At 37.8% G+C, this 21549-nt stretch overlaps 1 protein-coding gene across 2 annotated transcripts in view; it reads left to right on the top strand.

Moving 5' to 3' along the window:
- Positions 1–4572: 4572 nt before the first annotated feature.
- The window catches only part of ANKRD50 (ankyrin repeat domain containing 50), a 32660-nt gene continuing 15683 nt past the window's right edge, over positions 4573–21549 (top strand). Inside the window, exons 1-2 of one of the 2 annotated variants that reach the window (XM_049631147.1) lie at positions 4573–4862; positions 6370–7316. In XM_049631147.1, the coding sequence (XP_049487104.1) occupies positions 6805–7316 (512 nt within the window). In that variant the 5' untranslated portion in view covers positions 4573–4862; positions 6370–6804. Of the gene's footprint in view, positions 4863–5139; positions 7317–21549 lie in introns of those variants that run through there. The other variant, XM_049631148.1, reaches the window with a different exon arrangement.

The following is a 21549-nucleotide window of genomic DNA, read 5'->3' as shown; positions in this document are numbered from 1 at the left end:
AGCCTTTAAAATTAAAGGTAGGATAAAGCAGTTATGAGAATCCAAGGGAGGAACATATTTTAGAAGATTATAGTTTGTTTCTTTAAGCTCCTTGCTGTCTTTGGGAGGTGGACAAGGGTATGAACTTCAGATTCATACTATCACGTGTACTATAGGTATAATTTTAGGGTCTACCGAGAGTTTTCTGTTCTATCTAGGAGCCTGTAGGATAAGGTAGAGCATTGTAGCCAGCTACTCAGTAACCACAGCTAATGAGTTTTTACTCCAGTTAGCTTGTAAATCTGCAAAATATATCTTATTTTGGAGTTTGTTTAATCGCTTGAAGGAAAGGACTATACCTTACAAATCTTACAAGCAAAAACTATTTTTAGGCTTGTTTTCCACAACAGAAACAAATACAGCTGGCAACAGTAATTTTAAAACGTAAAGCTTAAATAAGCATTCTTTTAAAGAGTATTTAAGCAGACAGCCCCAGCTGGATATTCCTATCATTATGCTTACTATGTCAAAGACTTCTATAGTCCAGGGCCACATCAGGTCCATTTTAAGTAACGTAACTTGTGCATATTTGTGTAAACAAAGCACTGTTATTAGCAGTACTATTAAAATAGTCTGGGTGAGGTTTGGTAGACCTTCATATTTATTTGCAACTTCTGCTACGGTCTTGTTTCATAGTGCGTGAGATACATTATTAGCAGTGGACAGAGTTCTTTAAATTTGTGGTAAAATTTGAAAGACTGCCAGCAATAACTCTTTTCCGGACTCTTTCCTGATGCAACGGAACTAACCCCTTCCTTTCAAGGATAGTGTGCAGGATACCAGATGGGGGAAAAAAATAGTTTGATATGGGAGGCTAGGTACAGCCAACTCTTGGTCTTTGTAATAGAGAAACTTTCAAGCTTGCTGCTCCTACCAGGCATTTTGGTACACCAGTCAGATGTGCTCTGGCCTGCTGCGGCTGCTGCTTTGATATGCATGAACTCACCAGGCTGCCACTTGTGAGAATCAGTGGTAAATGTGGAAAACTAAAGGTAAGGTAGAGCTGAAATATGTGAAATAGAGACTGAGTTACTCTGTAGTACGGCATATAGCAAATAAGCTCAATGTTTGGGGCAGTAAACAGAGTTCTTTAAATTGTTGGCATTGTCTGACGATCGCCCGCGATGTTTATTTAAAGAATTACTTTGTCAACAAATCTGAATGACCTACATTAGTTAAACTAGAGGACTAAAACTAATCTTTTGAATATTCATAGCATTTCATTTAAAATCATCATAACTCTAAAATTAAAATATTAGACTTTTGCAACTTCTAGATATTGTTAATTATTGAAAACAAAAGTTGCAAATAGGAGGATGTTGAAATATACTTCTACCAATCAAAGAAGGAACCGAAGAGCACAGAGGTGTCTGGGTGGCTCAGTCAGTTAAGCATCCGACTTCCGGCTCAGGTCATGATCTCACAGTTCTTGGAGATCTCCAAGTCCCACATCGGGCTCTGTGCTGACAGCTCAGAGCCTGGAGTCTGCTTCAGATTCTGTGTCTCCCTCTCTCTGCCCCTCCCCTGCTCTGGCTCTGTCTCTCAAAAATGAGTAAATGTTAAAAAAAAAAAAAGAGACAGAGAGAGAGACAGATTACAGATATTATCAAAGACCCAGTTTCCAAATTTATAATTGTGCTTTGGAACACCTCAATCAACTTGTGAGAATGTTTTCATAGACCTTCTGTTTTTGACTGAATAAAATTGTATTTTGTATCCAGTGGATCAAAACTGAGAAGACCTTGGGGCACCCTGGAGGGCTCAGTCAGGTAAGTATCCCACTCTTGATTTGGGCCCAGGTCGTGATCTCTCAGTTCATGAGATTGAGCCAGAATTGGGCTCCACGCTGATAGCACAGAGACTGCTTGGGATTCTCTCTCTCCCTCTCTCTCTGCCCCTCCCCCAGGCACGTGTGCACACACTCTCTCTCTCGCTCTCTCTCAAAACAAGTAAATCAAAATAAATAAATCAAAAAATGAGAAGACCTATAATTTTGCAGTATCTAAATCTAGTTGAAACTATCAAAATACACATAAAGAGAATGTACATGATGAGCTTTGTCTTATAAAAATGTTTGTGGAATGATGTTACTTTGAGTGAGGTTAAAAAGAGAACACACCTGTGAAAAGATTTGGGTTGAAAACTTTGCACATTTCAACATAAAGATTTTTAAATTGAGAATATATTTTATTTATTAGAGTTTGCTTTGAACTTACTAGGTACCTCAGCACTTACAGAGAAAATTTAAAAAAAAAGTCATTGGGGTGCCTGGGTAGCTCAGTTGGTTAAGTGTCCAACACTTGCTTTGGTTCAGGTCATGATCTCTCAGTTTGTGAGATCAAGCTCCAGGTCAGCCTCTGCACTGACAAATCCCAAATCCTACTTGGGATTCTCTGACACATGTTAGATATATACATGTACACATGTCTAATATATGTCTAAATACATGTCTCATATACATGCATATGTGTTTTTTTTCCCGAAAAATGGAGATTTCAGGATTTTGGTGAGAGAGATTTGAAGGCAGAAATATGGTCTAGAGGAGGTGGAAGAAACAGAAAACATCATTGCTTCATATCAAAAATTGGGGAGATAAATGGATATTCTGAAAAGAAAGGAAGGCTAAAGTAAACCCAAGTTTCCTTTGCCCTTCAACGACACCCCCAGACTTTAAGAAACTGTGTTCATCCTGCCACAATTGTGTATAACCTACCACTAAGCACAGCATAATGCCAGGTACATTGGAATGCTATAAATAAGTAATTGTCAGAATGAAAGAACAGACAGGCTTCACATGTAGGGAACCTTGCTAAGTGCTGGGAATGCAAGGCTGTGTAGGGCAAAGACCCTGCTCTTCAGAAATTTTTCTATTAGGAAAAGCCAAAAGCCATAAAAGTGTAATGTGAAATAAACTTTAAAGCAAAAAAATTCTAAATGAGTCTGAAGGTTAATTAAAGCTCAGTTATCGCTGATGCTATTTCAACCAGCATTCTGAGATGGTTAGTTATCATAAAAAAAATAGGCCCACTAAACTAAGTTTCTGTAACTTCTCTCTCTATTGGGCAGAAATTATTTTAATTATTGTATTAGCAAATAGCTTAATGGAAATGATAGTTTAATGTACATACTTAAATTTTTTCTCTAAACATATAATATTACAGCCATGAAATGTCATTGAAGGAGTCAATGACTATAAAGCTGAATGGCAAACAAGCTAAGTGGTAATTAAAATTGCTTAAGCAAATGTAAATCAAACTTGTAGTTTTTTAAAAAAAATCAATTTTAATCTAATTCTGGAGAATTTATATCTTCTGCCTTTTTTGCTTGTGTTTTGGAAAAGAATCTCAGAAGTCACAAAAGAATGAACTAAATGTTAAGATAAACAAGCTTCAAATGCCATGGATAGGCTAGTAATAAACAGAACGGAAGGGTAAGCACAAGTACAATCTATTTGGTTATACGCTTTTCTAGTTAAGTGGGATAGCTGTACTTGGCAATTCCAGAAAAACCAGATGGGAGGCTGGTTTAACATTTGGGAAATAAACATTGAAATTAATGGAGAACGGGAGATGGAGAACTCATGGCTTTAGCATAAATAATAAAATAATAAAGATAGCACATTTTCTACTCTGTCAGATGACAGTACATTTACCTTCCCAGCAGAAACCTGGAATCTAAATAACCCAGGTCCAAGTGAGTGCAAACAACTGGCCTGCCTTGTTCAACAGTAACTGCCTGTAGTTAGGCCCTCTAGGACAGTTTACCTGATTCTACAGTCTGACCTCGACCATGGACTCTTTCCCTTAGAGTGGCCTCTGCGGGTCATCCAAGTGTCCAGAAGGGCAGGAGCCTGAGACCGATTCATGACTGCTTTCAACCTCCACCTGGTGGAGGCCACGTCCTTTTCATGAGGCCGATGGGAATGTCGCGCTACAGCCCCACTATTTTTTATTCTTATAATATTCTTCCCAGTCCTTTCCTTGCTTCTCTCAGTCTCAGGCTGAGAAAGTAAAAGCATCACCGGAATTTAATGGATTGAAAGGGAACCCAGACGACTGAAGAATAGGACGGGTCTGGAGTGGTCTTTGGAACAAGGGGGTTAAGAAGGCGGCAAGGGGCAACTCTCCCAGCTCAACTGCCCTTCGTAGGAGCGGATATGGCCCCCAAAGCCAGCGAGTCCTCGGCCTGAAAGACAAAGAAAGGCTCGGGGCCGAGTGGTGACGGGGTGGGTGGGGGCAGCGACTCGCGTGAGCTCGGGGACGTGAGAACGCAGCCCCCGCCCATTTCTCCTCCCCCCACAAAGGCGGGGCCCGAAAGCCACCCCCAGTAAGGTTCCCCCGCGAGGCGGGCAGCGGGTCCAGGCGCCCGCACACGCCCAGGCACCCGCGGCGATGGGCCGACGCGCAGGGGTAGGGGAGGAGTAAGGGGAGGAGCCGGCGGGCGAAGAAAGGCCGAGCGGTCGGGTGGGGGCGGGGCCTGGGCTGGAGGGCGGGGCCACGGAGTGGGGCGGGGCGGAGCCGGCCGAGTCCCGGGCTGCCTGAGACAGTCACTGCCCTGACGGCGGCGGCGGCGGCGGTTGGCTGGTGGGGGTTGGGAGGAGCACGACCGAGGCTGCTGGGGCAGCTGGAACTGGCAGTTGCCGGGGGCCAACAGGAGGATCCGGAGCTGAGAGCGTGCTCCAGGCCGGGAGGAGGAGGAGGCTGCAGTTGGAGTCCCGAGAGCGCTGGCGGCCGCGGATTCTCAGAGGAGCAAGTGTCTGAGGCTTAGAGTCCGCAGCGGCGGCGGCGGCGGCGGCGGCGGCCACGGCGGCGGCTGGGGCCGAGGTAACCGAGGGGCGGCGTCGGCGCTAGAAGCGAGGCCCCTTCTCAGGTCGGAAGCTCGGGGGCTGTGGCTGGGCTCGAGGCTGACTCACCCACCCACCCTTTCCAGTCTCCGTCCCCTTCGTTCCGCCGTGGGTCCGGTGGGGGCGGGAACGGCGCGAGGGGTGGGGGCGCAGAACTGGGCGCCGACTGGAAGGCGACCCCTCATCTGGGATTGGCAAGGGCGTCGGGCACCCCCTCCCCCTCCAAAAGACACACCCCAAAATCTCGGGGCGGGGCGTTGGGGCGTTCCCAGCCTTCTGGAAGGGAAGACCTCGGTGTAGAGGCTGCACCTCCGTCCGTGGCCTCTCCGAGGTGGCCCCCCTGTGGCTCCTTGAGGCTGCTCAAACCGAAGGTGGTTCCCGTCTCTGGGAATCCCGGAGTTCCTTTTGTCTATCAGCTGAAACTAGAGGCCGGAACTGTGGGCAAACACCCACCAGCCCTGAAGCATTCTACTCCTTATCCCTTTTCTGTCTCGGAAGGAATTCTCCCCGGCAGCCTTTTCTCCGGCCACAGTAGTAGATTCCATTCCTCACCCCCATCCGAAACATTTATCTTTGGCGCAGAGGAAGGAAGGATTCACGTTGTACTTGTATTTGGCTTTATCATTCGTGTTAAGATTATTCCCATCCTCCCCCTCTATTTTTTTTTAACCCATTCCCATCCAGCCGCAACCATAGTAATCATCCCCTAGATTTTGCAAACTATCAACAAAGAAGTGTGACTAGTCGAGTAAACAGAGTCCTTGACTGGCTGGACTGTGCAATTTAATAGAGCTTCCTTTAACTGGCGCTGTTCTACCAAGCTTGTCGGAAAGACCTTTTTGGCTAGAATTAAGGATGTTACTGTGTGTGCATAAAGCCTTTTTTAAAAATCCAGGGTAACTGGATTAAAATGTAGCTGCTTGGGAAGCATAACCGTAGAGAAAGTAAAATATAGAAAGGAAAGTGGAATTATGATTCTGGGGGTAATTGTCCAACTTTTTTAAAGTGCCGAAGATGAAGTATATGGATTTTCTTAAAGTATATGGGTTTTTGAGATTATTTTAACTGGCAAATTATATCCTTTTGTAAACTTTTAAGTAAGTAAGCTCTTAACATATAATATTATGCACTAAGATATTTTTGTTTTATTTGAGTTACTTGTAGAAATTGTTGATTTCCCAGATATCTTACAGCTAGGAACCTGTGAACAGGTTCATTAAGAATCAGCTCTCAAAAAAAATGGCATTTTATCAATACTTTGGATTAAGGATGTGTTAACAGTGGCCTGTCCTTTCTGCCACATAAAAGACCCTAATCTAAAACAGTTCCCTCCCTGGCAGTTGCCCAGATGCCTGAAAATGGCAAGGTCTAGTACTTTGAGTGACTATCCTTCAACAAGAAATACAGAGCTACCTATCAACTGTATACGTGGGATCGCTTTGATGGCATTTACTGTAATGGACATCTTTTCTGCATCTAATTTTCAGATACAGAATTAACACTTGGAATCTGGAGAAGCATTTTGTACACATTGAAAGATTGGGCATTATCTTTAGTTTTCCAGATGTATTGTCTCATCTGCACACTTGAAACATCCACAATCACATAAACTCCAGATATAACCATGGAGTTATGTGACCCATCAAGATTTAGGAAAAGTATTGCCACGCTTTGGAACCAGGCAATTTTCCACCAGTTCAACAATTAAACTAATATATTTTCTGCTGATAATCAAGAGTAAAGAGCTAAATAAAGTCATGCACATTCGATTGGCAAATGGCATCTCTCGCTGTTGAGTTTTACTGTAACTCGTTACTGTATCATTCAGAGTCAACTTAATATGCAAGTTATGTCCTAATGGATGTAAAGACCTGTGTTGACGTATCCAGGATCTAGCGAATGTTGAAGATAAGAAACCTATTATGACTAATCCTTGGGAAGAGAAAGTCTGCAAAATGGCTCAAACGAGTTTACTGCAGGGGAAGCAGTTTTACTGTAGGGAGTGGGTTTTCCACAAGCTTCAGCATTGCCTCCAGGAGAAAACTAACTGCTGCAATAGTGCTGTCAACACACCATCCCTTGTAATGAATTCTGGGAATAATGCTAGTGTTGTCTCTGGAAAAGGAGCTGCCTGGGGTGTGTTGTTGGTAGGAGGGCCTGGCAGTGGCAAGACAGCCCTATGTACTGAGCTGTTGTGGCCAAGTTCACCTACGAGCTTGCAGAGAGGTTTACATCGCCAGGCTTTGGCCTTTCATTTCTGCAAAGCCCAGGACTCTGATACTTTGTGTGTTGGAGGGTTTATTAGAGGTCTAGTTGCCCAGATCTGCCGCAGTGGACTACTCCAAGGATATGAGGATAAGCTAAGGGATCCAGCAGTCCAAAGCCTGTTACAGCCTGGAGAATGTGAAAGGAACCCAGCTGAAGCATTTAAAAGGTAACAATAAGAATGCCATGATTCTGGTTTCTAAGCAAAAATTAACATGTTTTCTAGGTTTTTTGTTTGTTTGTTTTAGTTTTTTGTCTGTTTAAATTTTGTGGGGTACCTGTACTACTGTGCATTTGGGGATAATCTGTAGTTGTAAATACACGTGTTACTTTGAGTATCGAAAACAAAATTTAAGCTTTGAATGTTGCACAGGATATGAATTAAAAGTATGTCTTTTCTTTTACTTCTTCAATAACAGAATATGAAACAGAAACTTAATTTTTATTTCAAACTTAGGACAATTGCTTATTTACTTATTTATTTTTCTAGTATTATCTATAATTGGTAAAGGATATTTCTTATGGTAGAAAAAACCATTTAGCTGCTTGGAAAATAGGCTGCATTTTCAGGGAAGGCATATTATAAATGGTGCTGAATTTAGAGGAACTCTCAGCGTAGAATCTAATCTTTTTTGCTTATAGTAGTCTTTCTTCAAGTTATTTTTGAAAGAGATCATTGGCCATTGAGAATCTGAAGAAAATCTATGTTTGGGATTTATTCCCCTATCGAGAAAACAAAAAGTTAAGTAGTACTTTTAAGTATATGATATTTATAAAATAATGAAAATCTGGCATAATTTTACTACTTTTAGTGAGTGATATGAAAAACAACTTTTTTTCTAACCTCAATTAAGCATTTTTCCTTTGGTAAATGGAGTGGTCTAGGAGGGGAGTAAGTTGCTTTTCAGAGTTGTTGCAGATTCAAAGTGTATTCAAGAAGACATGATGCCTTGAAAATAATTTTTTGCCTATCAACCCTCTGCTTGTTAAAAGAAGCAGGCAGATTGTTATTTTTGTGCTTGCTATTGACTCACTGCTGCTTGAATTACTCATTTTGTGTATACTTTTATTTCTACACAGTAAGTAGCTCTTAGCAGGTGGAAGTTTGTTCCCCAAAGATGTAGGTATACTGTGCGATGGAAGTTAGCATACGTGTGTGTATATGTGGCTGTATGTGTCTGTCTCTCTGTGTGTCTCTAGGAGTCTTTTGAGTAGGATTTGAATTGCTGTAAAATGAGTGATATTTATTTTTATGATGTCCTCAGATTTAATGGTATGAAAAACGTAAGTTTTAAGTGGTGTTGAAAATATTAACAATAATAGCAAACGCTATGTGTCAGTGTTCTAAAAGATTTACGAATATTAACTTACTTCATTTTCATCGCAATCCTATGAGGTAGGTACTGTTATTATTCCCATTTCATGGATGAGGAAACTGAGACACAGAAAGCTTTGTAACTTGTCCAAGGTTACAGTCTTGTATGTGGCAGGCAGAGCTGGGATTTGAAGAATGTGTGCATGTATACAGGTTTGTAATCATAGAAATTCTTTGAAGGACTAGAGGGGGAGGGTAGATTAGAATTTGTGGAGGACAGGGGGGTGTGTCACAGTTGTGATTTGAGTGGAGTTTTCAGATTGCCCATATAAGTGACAGAGTAGTAGTCTGGAATGATCTTTATGGATAGTGGTATGGAATTCAAACGTGGGAGGGGTATATTAAAGTCAGCCAAAGAGATGTGTCTTTGAGAGGTGTGCTATTCTTGCAGATTTTTTAATGTTTAAGTGCAGTCCAGTAAAATTCAGGGCAAATCTCTTATCTTTTGCTCTTAGCCACCAACATCAGGGTTAAAACTATTCAATCATTTTCAAATAAGAAGGAAATCCGTTAGGTGATAACTGGTGCACAAATAGGAGATACTGGCTTCAGTGGACAGTTTTAAATATGGACTGTGTTTATTCAATAACGTAGTCTTCAATATGTAAAACTTTACCTTTTAAGAGACTTAAAAGTCTCTGGGCATAAGCGGCTCTTTTCCTATTGACTTCCTACTTTTTCTGAAGATACTTTCACTAGTTGAAGAGCTGAATTTTCATTTCTTATAATTTCATTTCTTAGAAGTTACTTGGATTTAACACCTTAGAAAATCAGTTTCAAAGAGCTTAGCTAACTACGTTAAACTTAGTCCAACTAAATTCGGTAATTATACATTTTATTTTATTGAAATTTATATGTAAATTTCTAATGCCTTTAAATATTTAAAATCATGTCTAATTGTACATTTTTGCTATATTCTGATCTTGAGCAGACCTTTCTGTATGGTATCATAGGTTTTCCTGAAAAAGGTCCGTCTACTGAGATGGTCCTGGTTTTTTGTTTTTTTTTTTCCTGTGTAAATTTTAGTTATCAAATAATTGAAGAGAAATGAGAAGCAATTAGAGCTATATGTGAAAACCACACCGGTGCTGATTTTCTGATTGACAGAAGGAGCTAACCACTTTGTATTCCCAGGCTGTACTTTGGTAGAGGAAGCACAGCCTTTCTTTTTGGACCATTTTGGTGATCTTAATCTCCTTCTGGATCTTTCAAAAGCCTGGGTTACTTTCTTTCTTCATCATTAAAGTAGTTAATCATTAAATAAATTAGGTAACTCTGATACTGTAACAACTGTTTCTGATAATTCATAGAGTACATTTCCTCTAAGACTCTGAAGCTTTCATATAACCATAGTCAAATGCAAGTATGAGAATACAAATCACAGTTAAAGAGAAATATTTTTGCATCGTCTATGGCATTAGATAATCTAAGCCTTTACTTTTGGATAGCCAAGATTTTATTGTAGGTTCTATTACAGTAGGTTCTATTTGTGATTGATTTTTGTTAAATAAGGCCTTAGAGATTTTTAATAGGAATCTTATTTTGTGTAGGCAGGGAGAAATGTAATTCAACAGGTAGATAATCATTGCTTTCAAGAAGTTATAATATTTTGAGAGAGACAGAGATCAAAGTGATATGATGGGAGATGAAATATAAACAAAGAGAAGTAAAATCTTTTTTTGCTTTTGAAAAAAAATTCAAAACCCACTTTATTCCTTTTTTAACATCTATCTAACACTTGATAATATTAATGGTTTCATATATTCATTTGTAAAACAATTTAATAGTAATAGAAAATTGATAAAGAGAAATCTTAGTTCTTGACAGATGAACAAAGTTGGGGAAATTGCAGAGAAGTGATTCCGTAATGAATGCATTTTATAAACTTTTCTTCAGTTTTACTTCCTAATTATTTACGTAGTTTTTATGTTTAATGATACTAGATAGAATACGTAATGCCACAAAAAAACTTCTTACATGAAATCATATACCTACGTGGTAACTTGTTAATTGCTGGTGTATTGAAATCACTTTCTCTATGATAAGAAAAATGAGAGGAATGTCATTTTAATCTAGTTAAATGCTGCTACTTTCTTTCCCCTCTGACATGATATCACAATTCTTAGACATAGTAGTCACAAAATTTATTCTGACTTTCATTAATTCTTACAGCAAATATTTGAGAGCCTTTGGTGTTTTAAACACAGTTGAGCTGGAAATATTTATTGAGAACCTTCTGTGTGTTCAGTTCAGTTGTAGATAAATCAGTGAGTTGAACAGACAAAATACCCTGCCTTCATGGAGCTTAAATTCTTATTATAATATTTATCTTATTTCTATAAAGAGAAATAATATTTGGGATAAATGCCTGTTACAGTGTTCATGCAACACATAAATGTTTTAAGACTAGTGTAAGGAATTATATGATCTGCTAAAGGGAATGATGAATGAAGACCTATTAATTTCTTTTTTTCCCTTTTCCATTTTTCTATCTTGATTAGTTAAGGTGCGAAGCTATTGTTACTGTGTTTAGATTTTTTTTTTTTTCTCATTTCTGTTGGTGGAACTAAGATGGTCTAATTGATGACAATTAACATTTTTACCTGAAAACCAAAGGCTGATTTCTTTCCTTCTGCCTTTCCCTTCACACTCTTATTGCAAAACTTTGTATATTTTGTGTATTTTCTAGAGTTTGTGTTAGAGTTTCCTGGTAGTCCTATAACTGTAAGCCAAATCCCAGTTATTTTTGACAGAAGTATGAAGGCATCTAAGTTTAGGGAAAGTGAGAAGGAGTGGAGTAGTTTCAGATCTTGTGACTGGTTTAGAAGCACAACTGAACATGATTATTTCATTCAACTAGAAACTCCTTTCTGAATCTTACTATCATAGTTATTGCACCCATGGATCTTCTTGGAGATTTAAATGGATGTGGAACTGGGAAATACAAATTTTTGCTTCTGGTAGACACTATTCTCTAATTTTTATTTCTAGTTAAAATCTGCCAGACCAGGTTATTAGTTTTCAATGTGTGATGTCAATTTTCCAGATTTGAGTAAAAAGATTTTGTTCTGTGTAATGTGTAAGTGGAATAAAATTGTGATGAAGAATTAGGTAACTGACTCTAAACTTTGAGAGTTTAGCCAAAAAAAAAGTTGTGTTGGTAGTGAAAGGCTTGTTAAGTGAAAGTAACTTGTTAAGAAAAGAGTTGGAAACTGGAAGACCAAACTGACATTTGTGTTTTTTGTCAAATAGGAACCCTCAAGTGGTTGAATCTTCTTTCTGATTTTTTTATTTCCTTCTCCTTGAACATTTATAGTTTTTCACTTGTATCTCTTTAGATTTTTAGCTTCTTTAGTTAATTATGCATATATCTTCTGTTATCTCTTCTATTAGGCATATGCTTCTTCATGACGTTATTCATGACTGATTAATTTTTTATATTTGTGCTTTGAACAGCACTTTGCATGTAGTAAGTGCTAAATGATTATCATTTGAATGAGGGAATAAAGCTACTTACCTATCTAGAATATGTTTGAACCTAACTGAAGGATAGCTGAAGCTCTTGCATAAGGAAGGGAATTGAAATGTTATATTGTTTAGGTCAGTTTTCAGTGTAGACCAGACTGGTATAGTGATTATTAATTTATTAACCTGCCGTTGTGTACTCTTTAGCATGTATGAATATGGCATTGGTCCAGATAGTTTTAAGTGGCCAGATGTCTATCTTCTGTCTCAACTGGCTGCAAGTATTTTTGGCTTACTCAACAAAGGGACTAACAACAGAATGAGATTGGAACGTGTGCTTCCTTTTTACCCTCCTTTGTGGGGTATTTTCAAGGCAAAATATTCCCTTTCCATTGTCTGTCTGGTATAACTAGTACTATTTAAGATAGCCATCATTATCCATTCTTCAATATTACCAGATTAAAAGATCTCGTAAAGTGTCTTTGCAGTTCACATTTTAAATGAAATAAATGAATTAATATAATTTTCAAAATCAAAATTCTACATTTCTTTTAGTCTAACATAGTCATTTTTCACCAAATTGTTGTTTCCATCTTTTGACCATGTTATTTTTACTTTAAGATGGACTTCCATTCATTCAGAACCTCCCACTTTCCCTTCCTAAAACCTTTTGTTTCTACCCTTGATGGGTTCTTTTTTATGCTTCATATCTAAGTGCTGCTTCCTTTGGTTCCTGTTGCTCATACTCCATAGAATTTGCTGAACCGTTCCTCAACCTTTAATCACTTATTCTATAATGGCATAACATATTCCTCCATATTTATGTTATTTAGTATCAGTCACGTTTTTAGTTCTGCTTGGCCATTCTTCCATTTACTTCTTAGTAACTCTGTTTGTGTTTTGTTTTGTTTTGTTTTGTTTTGTTTTGTTTTGTTTTATTTTGTTTTGTTTTAGACCAGAGAGAGTAAAGTTATTCCCTACAGGTTGAATACTTTTACCCAATTCAGGAAATTTCATACACACATCCAGATTTCTAGTTTTTCTCGGAAAAAAAGTGGAAATTTTGACAAAATTAGGTTCTCATTCTTTTGAATCAGTAATCTAGTGGAGCCATGTTAGCTGCTGTCTTCAGCTGGGGCCTACTTGCCCTAATTTGATTCATCCCCCCAAGTCTGTTATTCTATTCCACGACCACTTTACCTGTTCATATGTGCCAGCCTGGCTGCTACTGGCATTTTCAAACACAAACGTGTTTCCTAGTACTCTGACAAAAAGTGTATTTTTTTTTATTTCCTACCAAATCTTCATATTATCTCTAATTTGTGTACGCAAGTCCTACTTATGTGTCACCTCATTTCTTAACTTACTGAAGTCTGACTTCTATATGTATATATTCACAGAAAGATGTTTGTGCAGAGTAGCTTCTGAACTCATTGCTCACTCTATCTTAGCCTTAGATGATACATTCTAGAACTTTTTTCATTATCTGTAATTTCTTCCTTTCAAAATCCTTTATGTTCTTTGGTCTCTCTCCCTCTAGGTACTCTCTCGGTGTTTGTCCATCGAAGCTTACTTAGATCTTCTCTCTTTATACATATTCCTTCAATAATTTTATTTATTTACATGGCTACCAGCGTTCATATCTAGTATGATAGCAGTCAAATCTGCACCAACATATCTAATATGATAGCAATCAAATCTGCGTCAACAGCTTTTATCCTCGCCCTGATCAACATGTATCTTTTCACTGGAGTGTTCTTCACTAACCTTGCTGTGTTTTTCAAATCAGCATCTCTTTCAGCATTTCTATTCACTGGCTCACTCATTTATTTCTGAAACGTATTCTGCACCTGCTCTGTGCCAGATAAGTGGTCAGTGTCAGGGCTAAAGTTGTAAGCCAAACAGTTAAGTGGTAGGGGCAAGAGGGAAGTACATTGAACAAATAATCACAAAAATAAATGTAGAAATGCAGGCTTAACAAGTGCCAAGATGGAAGGATACAGGATAAAAGCATATAATCTGAAGCCTGATCATTATTTGGAAATCTGGGAAAAGTGACTCTTTAAGTTATTTCTTAATTCTTGTTTCCTAGACTCTGCTTAAAAGTGTGATCTTAAGATCAACATTATCAACATTACTTTTGGAGGTTATTAGAAATGCAGAATCTGAGGTCTGTTGAATCTCAGTCTGCCTTTTAACCCATTTCCTAAGTGAGTGAATCCTGTGCACATTGAAGTTTAAGAAGCACTGCCCTAGGCTTGTTTCTAGAGTTTGCTTTGATTATTTTCTCTTATATTAGTTTATTCTAAAGCATTTAATCCTTTTCTTGTAATCTTTTACCGTAATCTAGAATATTATTTATCTACTCCTAGAAGTAATTTTAGCCTCTCTATCTTCTAATTCCTTTTGTTCATAGTTGGCCAGTTTTACCATAGTAAAACAGTGGTTTCTTTAGGTCCTTCTTCTGAGGACTGTGATAACTTATACAACAAACTCAGATTTCTCTGCCTACCTCTATTGAAAGGTCTGGATAATTTCATTTTGTTCTTTTAAAGTATGTTTCGTGTTTCCAAAACTTGATTAGAACACATAAGTTCATTTATTGTTTCAAGAAACATTTTAAGCATATGAGGGAATGTTAAAGTCTTTAGGAGATATGAGAAGTAAGAATATTCTTATTTTTCTTAGGATTTAGTAAGAACTTCATATATATAATAAGGATATAGATTTTTTTTGTTATGTATGTTACAGGTTTTTTTTCCGTTTTTTTTTTTAGCATTTTTGCTGTTTTTTTTTTTTAAATTAATGAAATAAGATGGTTTCTATATGGTAAAGTGGTTTGATTTTATGAAGTAAAATAAGTAAATACTTTTCTGCCATTAAAAATATCTTAAAGGGTGCCTGGCTGGCTTAGTTGGTAGAGCAGGCAACTCTTGATCTCGAGGTTGTGAGTTCGAGCCCCACGTTGGGCATAGAGCTTACATTAAAAAAATAAAAATATCTTTGGGTGCCTGGGTGGCTCAGTCTGTTAAGCTTCTGACTTCAGCTCAGGTCATGATCTCACGGTCCATGAGTTCGAGCCTCGCATTGGGCTCTGTGCTGACAGCACAGAGCCTGGAACCTGGAGCCTGCTTTGGATTCTCTGTCTCCCTTTCTCTCTCTCCACCGCTTCCCTACTTGCACTCTGTCTATCTGTCTCTCTCTCAAAAATAAACATTAAAAAAATTTAAAAAATATATCTTTTTTTTTTTTTAATTTTTTTTTTTAACTTTTTTATTTATTTTTGAGACAGAGAGAGACAGAGCATGAATGGGGAGGGGCAGGGAGAGAGGGAGACACAGAATCAGAAGCAGGCTCCAGGTTCTGAGCCATCAGCCCAGAGCCCGACACGGGGCTCGAACTCACGGATCATGAGATCATGACCTGAGCCGAAGTCGGACGCTTAACCGACTGAGCCACCCAGGCGCCCCAAAAATATATCTTTGAAATATATTCTGATTGGTTGCCTGTTTACCCTACAGTTGTTCTAGTTATCTTTGACCATACTATATATAATTGTCTTAAATTTTAAATCAATTTGTCTTTCATGTTATTCTAATCTCAGAAATATTCTAATGTTATTTTTTTCTACTGTATATGTGTATAGTTAAGTATAATCATTGGTAAAAAGATAGGATTTTAAATGCTCATGTAATTGCTTAATAAAAATAAGTATTAATTAAGAGAACTAATTATACGTTACTTGTGGCTATCTAGAAGAATGATTTGGAGCTTTCCAGAAACTACTGACCTTTTACAGTTATGACTCATGATTTGAATACATGGAAACTGTGGTAGATTGAATTATTTGTTTTTGTTCTTCATCTCTCCGTGTATTCTTGGTCTTTGCCATATGATATTGGAAGTCCTTCTACTAGAGGAGAAGTATACTTCTCTGCCTTTTTCTGTTTGGGTCAACCATGTCATTTGCTTTGGCTGGTGGGATGTCAGTAGACAGGATCCAAACAGAGGCTTAAAATGTGCACGAGTAGTTGGGCTTATCCTCTTTGCTTCTAGCATCACCATGAGAATGACATGCCTTCTTGGCTCAAGAAGATGAGAGAGATGTGGAACCAATGATATGCCACTGTTGTAAAAATTGCTAACAATAAAAAAAACTAAGGAAATAATATTTCATATCAAAACCCGTAATTTTCTTCAAAAATTTAGGAATCATCATTGATTCCTCAGTTTCACTCATTCACTACACTCAATCCATTAGCTACTTTTGTTTTATTTCAATGATAAAAGTACCTTCACTTCTCTGCATCCCCATTGCTGCTACTCCTATTCTTTCTTGCCTAGCTTGCTGCAGTCGCCTCCCAAAATGGTCTTCCTGTTGCTATTATTGTCCCTCTTATCTTTACAAAGTGTTAAAGTATCAGGTCATATTAGTTACCTGCTTAAAACCTGCCAATGGCTTCTGACTACCTTAAGAATAAAATCTAAGCTTTACATGGTCCAGTCTTTGCCAACCCTTTGACCTCAGCGTGTATCACTTTCATCCTTGCTCATTGTTCTGCATCCACATCATTACCCTTATCATGTTTTGAAATAGGTGACATTCCAGCCAGCAGATTTTTATATGGCTACTTGTCTGGTATCACTTAGGTGCCAGCCTTAATATTACCTCCTCAGAGAGCCTTTCCTTTCCATCAAGTCTTTGAGACATCTCCCCACCCAGTCAGTTTCTTAAATCCGATCCTCCCACTTTGTTTTCTTTATTTCTTAATTTTCAGTGTCTAGCATGATCTGAAGTTATTTTGCTTCATGTGTTTACTTTGACTTTCTGCCTACCTACTGGAACGAGCAGACTACCTACCTGACTTTTTCACTTTATATCTCCAGAACATAGACTATAGAAGACAGTAACTATTTCTTGAATTGAGGGAATAACTATGTTTTAATTAAAAAACATCATAAATTTGGTCACATTTATAATTTGTGTTGCTCTAACCACATTCCGTTTGAAATAGTACATGTTTTTCTGCAGAGTGATTTATACATATAGATTATATAGTTATTAATGACAGAGATCCATTTGAACTAGTATTTTTTTATTTTGTTGTTTCTTACAATGCATGCTAAAATTAATTTTTATAAAATGGAAAACTTTTTAGCGGCATCCGATTTATATTCTATGATGTGAATCATGAGGTCACGTTTTGCCTATCTTCTATAAATCCCTAGTTTCTTCTGTGTTTCATAGTTTCATTCCTATAAATCTTTATGAGATTATCATTTAAAATTTATATTCATTAGAAAAGAGAAAAAATGTTTGTAGCTTAAATCTCAGTTATGATGTTTATTAATTGCTACTTTAGCGAGAGAAACAACTCGCACACCATAGACTTCACAGGAATTGAAACATAAAAATTAATGACACCAAGTACAAGAAGTGGTTGCAGAAAAAGAATTTGTGGAGAAAATGATTGTTCCTATCCCTGAAGTTTATCATTTATACAGGGAAATAAATAAAATAAGAAAACAAATATGCATCTACCTACCTATTTTGCTATATTTACTTTAAATCTAGATTTACTATTTTGTTTTAAAGAAAAAATAGGGGTGCCTGGGTGGCTCAGTTGAGCCTGCCACTCTTGATCTCAGGGTTGTAGGTTCAATTTCTACGTTGGGTGTAGCGATTACTTAAAAATAAAATCTTAGGGGACATTGGGTGGTTCAGTTAATCATACAACTCTTGATATCGGCTCAGGTAATGATCTCACAATTTGTGAGATCGAGCCCCGTGTTGGGCTCAGCGCTGACAGAACTGGATCCTGCTTGAGATTCTCTCTCCCTATCTGCCCCTCATCCTGCACAGACTCCCTCTCTGTCTCAAAATAAATAATTAAACATTAAAAAAAAAAATCTACATTTGAATCTTCCCTGGTATCCCTTGCTAATTTTGACCTACTCACACCCATAAGATGACCCCTCTTATGGAGGCTGAGTGGCTCATTCGGTTAAGCGTCTACTTCGGCTCAGGTCATGATCTCACAACTCTTGAGTTCAAACCCCATTTTGGGGCTCTGTGCTGACAGCTCAGCCTGGAGCCTACTTCAGATTTTGTCTCTGGCTCTCTCTGTCCCTCCTCTGCTCACGCACTGTCTTTCTCTCCCTCTCTCTCTCTCTCTCTCAAATATAAATAAACATTTAAAAAAATTGAAATTTGAACTAATAAAATTTTAAAATAATGTATTAATAAATATTTAATAATAAATTCATTACATATGAACAGAAGTAACATTTTAATGACAGAATTAATATTGTCAAAAAAAACAAAAACAATACACAAAGTTAAAAGAAGAACATTGTTTTACCTTTTTTTCAAATCTTTTTAATATTAGGCTTAATGTATTGGATTATCATCTCTGCTTTTGAATGCAGCCTCTGGAAAACTCCACTCTGTCCTTGAGAGAGAACTACAGTGAAAAAGCAAATCACATCTTAGTTTTATTCTGGCTCTGAAATGCTCTAGGGTATAGGGTACCCTTAGGGACCCTCACACCACACTTTGAAAACCACTGTTCTATATAAATGGTGTTGTGTTGCTAGCAGTATTCTGTAATGTTTTCTGTGTAACATTTTTTTTTTACATTGTTCATGTTGTTACATGTTCTATATGATTCATCTTCACTACTATATAATATATAATTCCAGTCTGTATAATTCACTTGTTGTTGTCATGTTGATACTCATTTAAGATGTATTTAGCATTTTAACTTTTATGAAACAGTACTGCTGGGCTCCTGGGTAGCTCAGTCAGTTGAGCGTCTGACTCTTGATTTCCGCTCAGATCACGATCCCAGAGTCGTGGGGTTGAGTTCCAAGATAGTCTCTGTGCTGAGCTCGAAGCTTGCTTAAGATTCTCTCTTTTTCCCCTGTGCCCCTCCCCTCCCCCCCTCCCCTACTCTCTAAAACAAGCAAACAAACAAAAAACCACAGTGCTGCTAAGAACATTCTTGGATACTCTCTTGGACATATACTAGGAGAAAAGTAGCAAAGGGTAACTAACTCCAAATTGCATAGTTAGAAGTGAAATTTGGAATCATAGGGTATGTATATTCATCTTCAGCTCTGTGAGATAGCACTAAAGCTTTGACATTGTATCAGTTTGTCCTCATAGATGTGTGTAGATCACCAACAGGTGCTGTATTGTCATTGTTCTTTGTGTTTTAGAAAGCGAATGTGAAATGATATCTTACTATTTTAAACATCTTTGATCCTTTGGCACTTGTCATTTTGTCTGTGAAAATTTTGTTTTGAAATGTAAAGAGTGAGTATTTTTTAGTTATTTCCTTTATGTTTTATCTTTTTTGGGTCTTAATGTTTAAAAACGCGTTCTCTACTTGGTTGTTCTACTGGCATTTGTTGAGTGGCATGTGTTTCACTATTAATCTATAATACCACTGTGAGATACACATACATACATATGTATTTCTGAGTTCTTCTACATTGGTCCATTCATTCATTCATTCATTTATCAGTTATATATTGATGCTAGGAATGTACCAGATGCCATACTGGTATATGTTAGTAAGTAAAAATGGAAATGTCAAACGTGTTTATTGAGCTTACATTTTGAGGGTTGGAGTACGTGGCTGGTAGAAAATAAAATGTTAACAATATATAGCATATCTATTGGCAATAAATACTGTATGGAAGATCAAGCTAGAGTAAGGAGGAGAGTAGTGATGTACTGGGTAGGTTGTGGGAGAATTCTTATTTTATATAGGGGAGATTAAGATATTGTGAAGGAAGTTTCTGACAAGAATTTCCAGACTGAGGAAGTACTAAGTGAAAAGTCCTGAGGTGAGAGTTGGCTTAATATAATCCAAGAAAAAAACAGGATTTTTTTTGGAGAGCCTGTGTGGCTAGAACAGAGTGAACAAAGGAGTATGTGTAGGAGACAGGTAGAGAAATAGGATTCATACAATGTATGCACTTCGAGGCTATTATAAGCACAATTTATTTTTACTTTCAGTAGATTGGAAGACATCAGGTCTTTCAAACAGTAGTAACATCATCTGGTTTAACATTTTAAAGGATCACACTGTTTACTTTTTGAGAATTGGGTTGAAGGTGGAAACAAGGGAATCAGTACCTGGCCAGTGCAGTAATGGAGGTAAGAGGCAATGGTGCTTGGATTTGGGTAAAGTGGTTGATTATTTTTAAGATTTATCTGGTAGCACATTGGATGTGAAGTATGAAAAGGAAAAAAGGATTAAAGGATGATTCTAAAATTTTTGGCCTGAGAAACTGAAAGGATAGGATTGCTCTTTACTGGAAAGAAGAAGACTAAGGTAGGAGCAAGATGAGGATTAGAGGTCTGAAGTTTAGGTTTTAATATGTTCAAGATTAGACAACTAAGCAGAGAAGTGGAGTAAGAAGTTAGACTCACAAGTCTGGATGAAGAAAAGAGGTGCTGACTGTGTATATAAATTTGGTTTCAGGGCATTAATAAACTTACGTAAAAAGTGAATGGAAGAAGATCCAAGATACAAATATTGACATATATTTCAAAATTGAAAGGTTGGGAAGCTGTGAAGAAGAGTAGCTAGTGTGGCAGGAGGAGAGAGCCACGTGCTAGGGGAGGAGGTATGGAGTTGGAAGAGCTTCACTTTAGCCTTACAACGTCACACAAATAATACAATAAGTTAATTTGAGAATGGGATTGACGCTACAAAGAAAACAGTCAGATGGAGTCTTTAGAGTAACAGCAGTAAATGATGATAAAGGCTTCTTAAGACGTGGTGATTCGGAAGGTGCCTTTCAGGATTAAACTTTGTGTTGAAACATAAAGGATAAGAAATTTTGCCTGGGGGAATTCTAGTAGGAGGGAGTACCAAATACATCGGCTTCAAAACAAAACAAAACAAAACAAAACTGAAAGGAGAGTCACGTGGCTGGAACAAATGGGAGGATTCAGGAATGGATCCTAAGATTTTGGCCTAAGAAACTAGGGGATGATGAGATACATTAAATGACATGGGGAAGTCAGGTGGGGAAGAACTTATTTTGGGGGTAAATTGAAAGAGGATACGTCTTTAAACATACTAAATTTGAGACGCCTATGGGGCATACACAGAGAGAGATAGCAGACAGTTTGGGAGATTTTTACTTTTGAGTTTAGAGTGAGGTCAGGGCTAGAAAAAATATCTCAACATTTTTAAAGCCATAGCTTGGCTTCTGACTTATAGTATGACTGAGTAAGGCATGGAAAATAGCACAAAAACAAGAAAGTAAAACAATGAGAGAACTATAAACCAAACCCCAATAAAATGTGGAAGTTAATATCAAATTGAGATGCAGACAAAACTGGCAGAACATTTATTCTTTAAAATAAGTGTGTACTCTGAATATCATCAAGAGTATAAAGGCTCTTTTTTTGAACCATGGAGACAGGTTACAGACTTATGCTGGAAGTTCCCCTGGACCCAATTAGGCAGAAAGAAAGAACAAAGAAGGCAGGGAAGAAGGAGTCAAACATTTGGGGGGTAGTCCGGGAGGGGTTTGTGGT

This window comes from Panthera uncia, chromosome B1 (assembly GCF_023721935.1).
Source record: "Panthera uncia isolate 11264 chromosome B1, Puncia_PCG_1.0, whole genome shotgun sequence".
NCBI classification, from domain to species: Eukaryota; Metazoa; Chordata; class Mammalia; order Carnivora; family Felidae; genus Panthera; species Panthera uncia.
Note: the sequence above shows the minus strand (reverse complement) of the source record. Positions and strands in the feature narration are given on the sequence as shown.